Source organism: Malurus melanocephalus, unplaced genomic scaffold (assembly GCF_030028575.1).
Source record: "Malurus melanocephalus ecotype Western Australia unplaced genomic scaffold, MMel_1.1 scaffold_253, whole genome shotgun sequence".
Classification (NCBI taxonomy): Eukaryota; Metazoa; Chordata; class Aves; order Passeriformes; family Maluridae; genus Malurus; species Malurus melanocephalus.
The window spans coordinates 726,488-729,720 of record NW_026623485.1 but is presented as its reverse complement, the minus strand read 5'-3'; the positions used below and the strand labels follow the sequence as shown (position 1 = coordinate 729,720).

Here is a 3,233-nt window from a genome sequence, read left to right as displayed (position 1 = left end):
AGGGACTGCTAGGGGGTATTTTTGCTTATTTCTGAGAGAGATCATGATCCACTGCACAACACTGATGGTAACAGAATTACCATCCCAAGGAATGTGCTGGGTGGAGCACTCAGGCAGCCTCCTGGGCTGCCAACACACATGSCCAGGGCATGTCCAGCCTCTCACCAACCAGCACCCCCGAGCCCTTCTCGGCAAGACTGCTCTCCACTGCTCATCCCCCTGCTTGGACTGACACCGAGGGTTGCCGAGATACAGGTGCAGCACCTGCGCTTGGTTTTGTTGAACTACACGAGGTTCCCATGCGCCCCCTCCTCGCGTTTCTCCAGGTCCCTCTAGATGTCATCCCATCCCTCGGGGACACCGAGAAGCACCAGGGCTCGGCGGGAGGGACCGGGGACCGTAGCAGCACCGCGGACAGCACCCTGCACCCAGCACCGATCCCGGCTCCGTCCGCCCCTCCTGCCCGCAGCCACCGCCCCGGTGCCGGGCGCGGATCCCCCGGGGCTGCCGGGGCTCGGTGGCCATCGCGGCTCGGATGCCGGTCCCTCCCGGCTCGGAGCAGCCCGCGCCTCTCCTTTAACGGGGTTAGGAACAGCTGGAATTGGGCACGGGATAATTGGTTTCCATGGGAACTGCTGCGGTACAGGTTGAATCTCCCTCTCCGCTGCCTTCCCTGCCAAGGACCTTCATCTGCCTGCGCTGAGTTCCAACCAGAGCCCGGCTGTTCCGCGCGGATTTTTTTTTTTTTTCCGGGGGTTGCAGCACCGATCCCTGCGTCGCCGTGAGCTTCACTGCGGCTGGTGCCGGCGAATTTCCGCGGCACTGCTCCTGCCCCACAGCCCCAAAAAGCCCGAGGAACGCAGCAGATACAGCCATTGCCCTCACACCCAGGCTTGCACCTCACTCCCACCCACTTCTGGCAAGGGTAAGGCTCATTTGTCCCCAAAACTCCTGAGGAGAAGTTCAGGAAAATGAAGCCCCCTTCAAGGTCCTCTGTTTGTTATCCCCTGACCCCAAGGGCAGCCTTGGGGCTACTTCGTGCCAACGAACAGCACCAGCTTTTCCCTGGATTTGACAGATGAGGGGACAGTCTCCCACAAGCAGAACCAAAGCTGGTTAGAGCTGCCCACATAAGGCATTAATTAAAAAAAAAAAAAAGAATGTGTTGAGCCTGTTATTTCCTCCCCAGCCCCAGCTCGGCAGCAGCCAAGCTCAGCCCAAGCTGCACACACAGCTGCTGGGCTCAGGCAACAGCAGGGACAGAGGTAAAAACACCTTGGAGATGTGTTTWATTTTCCTCCTCTCAGAAAACAGCACAGGGAAAAAACTGTGCCTAACGATGGGAGAGGCAGAGGGGGCAGAGGGCCTGAGCCAGTTTTGTGTGGTATCTGCAGAAAGAGAACAGCATCATGGCCACAACACAAGCTTCCTCAGGGCCACGACTTCTGCAAGAGGCAGACCAGGATGGAATCACCTGTCTTTAYACCAGCTCATTACTCCTCCCATACCACAAGCACTTCCATGCGATACCACCCAGCTGATCTGTGCACAGCTCCCTCGGGAGATCAGCAACACCCAGCCCTGCCTTGGCAAGGGGAGGACRTGCCCAGTTGTGCTGGATGAGCAGCATCTCCCCAGCTRCAGCAGRRGAAGCARGGGGCTAAGGAACCTTCACTGTTCRCCCTTTCTTCCCAGCAGCTTRTCCACATTTAGGCAGGGGAGAGGGCTAGCACATAAGATGTCTGCTCCTATCCTCACGTCCAGCACTCTCTGGGGACGGAACAGCAAGGTGCAGAGCCCGTGTGGAGCAGTGCAGCAGTGAGCTGGGCTCTGGGAGCAGTGCCAGACAGCCTTSTCAACCCAGCAAGGCACCTCCAGTGCAGCCTCGGTGCCTGATCCTCGAGGACACAAATCCTCACTTTTATTTACCCACAAAAGGCCTAAGAGTCCTTCCATGTGYCACATCCTAGCAGCCCATGCAGCCTCACTTGCAAACACCTGGAATGAGCGTGGTTAATACCAGTATCCACAGAAAGCTCCAAGACCTGCCCCAGTCCATGGTGGTTTGCATCTCCCTCCTTGGGAACATGAGCCCCGCATGCCCTGTTGGTGGCACGATTTACTGCTGTCCCCTGGATGAGACACTGTGGCATGGCCAGGAGGATCTCAACACATGGGTTGAGATCAGAAGGTACCACTGCACACACAGATGTACCCACAAGAGCCGAGCTGCTCCTGCAGGACAGGCACCAGCATCACTGCCTGGAGGCACAGAGTCCCCTTCTCCCCCCAAGAGACCACTCACAGGTGACACTGCCACCCCAGGCAGTCAAACTGGGTAAGAGCACCATGCCCTGGTGCTGGGTCACCTCCCAGGGCTGGGAGAGCACGGGAACACCCCAATAATGACTCTCCTTTCCATCCATGAAGACCCAAGAGGCGCTTCCCAGCAGCACTCGGAGCTGCTGCCTCTATGCCATGGCTGAGGAGCCTCAGCAGTGTGAGAAAATGCAGCATTACCTCCTTCTTTCTCCTTTTGATTTTGGCAGCCTTGCCATCTTTCAGCTTCTTGGATTTCTTCTTTTTCTGTACCACGACTTGCTCTTCTGCAAAAAACTCATCCAGTCCTTCCAGCACCCCATCATCTTCTTCTGGGGACAAAAGGGACAGCTCACGTGGACGGACTGCACAGGCACAAGACACCAGGCTCATCATCACAGAGGAGCACAMCTGAGTAGCAGTTTCAGGCCACAAGACACAGAGCTCTGTGGCCTTTCCTGCAGCACTTCACACCACCAGCTGCCCTGCTGGTGCCACCAGYCCCAGCTYTTCCCATGCCCAGCTCCTCCTGCCACAGAGGTGTGGGCAGCCCACACTGCACTCTCAGAAGACAGGCATGGGAACACCCCTGGTGTTGCTGCTCCTGCTCACCTGGGCTTACAGACACTGGGGGAGCACTTGGCTTTTACCTTCTGATTCCCAGGTAGAGCTCACAAAAACACAGTGAGTGCAGGAAAGGTTCATGTGGAAAATGGGTGCCAGGCTGCCACAGATCCCAGGTTGTTCTGGGCTGTTCACATCAGCTCAGGGACCCAGCCCTGGGCAAAGGCACCAGCACACACCTCCCCTTCCTGTTATTATCTCTCCAAACCCAGTGCAACCCAGCATCCCACCCAGTCTCGACGTGGCTTTAGGCCTATGTGTTTATTTTAAATTTCTGAGCTCAAACAACA

At 56.9% G+C, this 3,233-nt stretch overlaps 1 protein-coding gene across 2 annotated transcripts in view; it reads right to left on the bottom strand.

The window, feature by feature from the left end:
* Positions 1–2,837, bottom strand: part of CHD5 (chromodomain helicase DNA binding protein 5) — a 22,618-nt gene extending 19,781 nt beyond the window's left edge. For both annotated transcript variants that reach the window (XM_057375602.1, XM_057375601.1), the window contains exon 1: positions 2,521–2,837. In XM_057375602.1, coding sequence (XP_057231585.1) covers positions 2,521–2,715 — 195 coding nt within the window. In that variant the 5' untranslated portion in view covers positions 2,716–2,837. The remainder of the gene's footprint in view (positions 1–2,520) is intronic.
* Between the last annotated feature and the right edge of the window lie 396 nt (positions 2,838–3,233).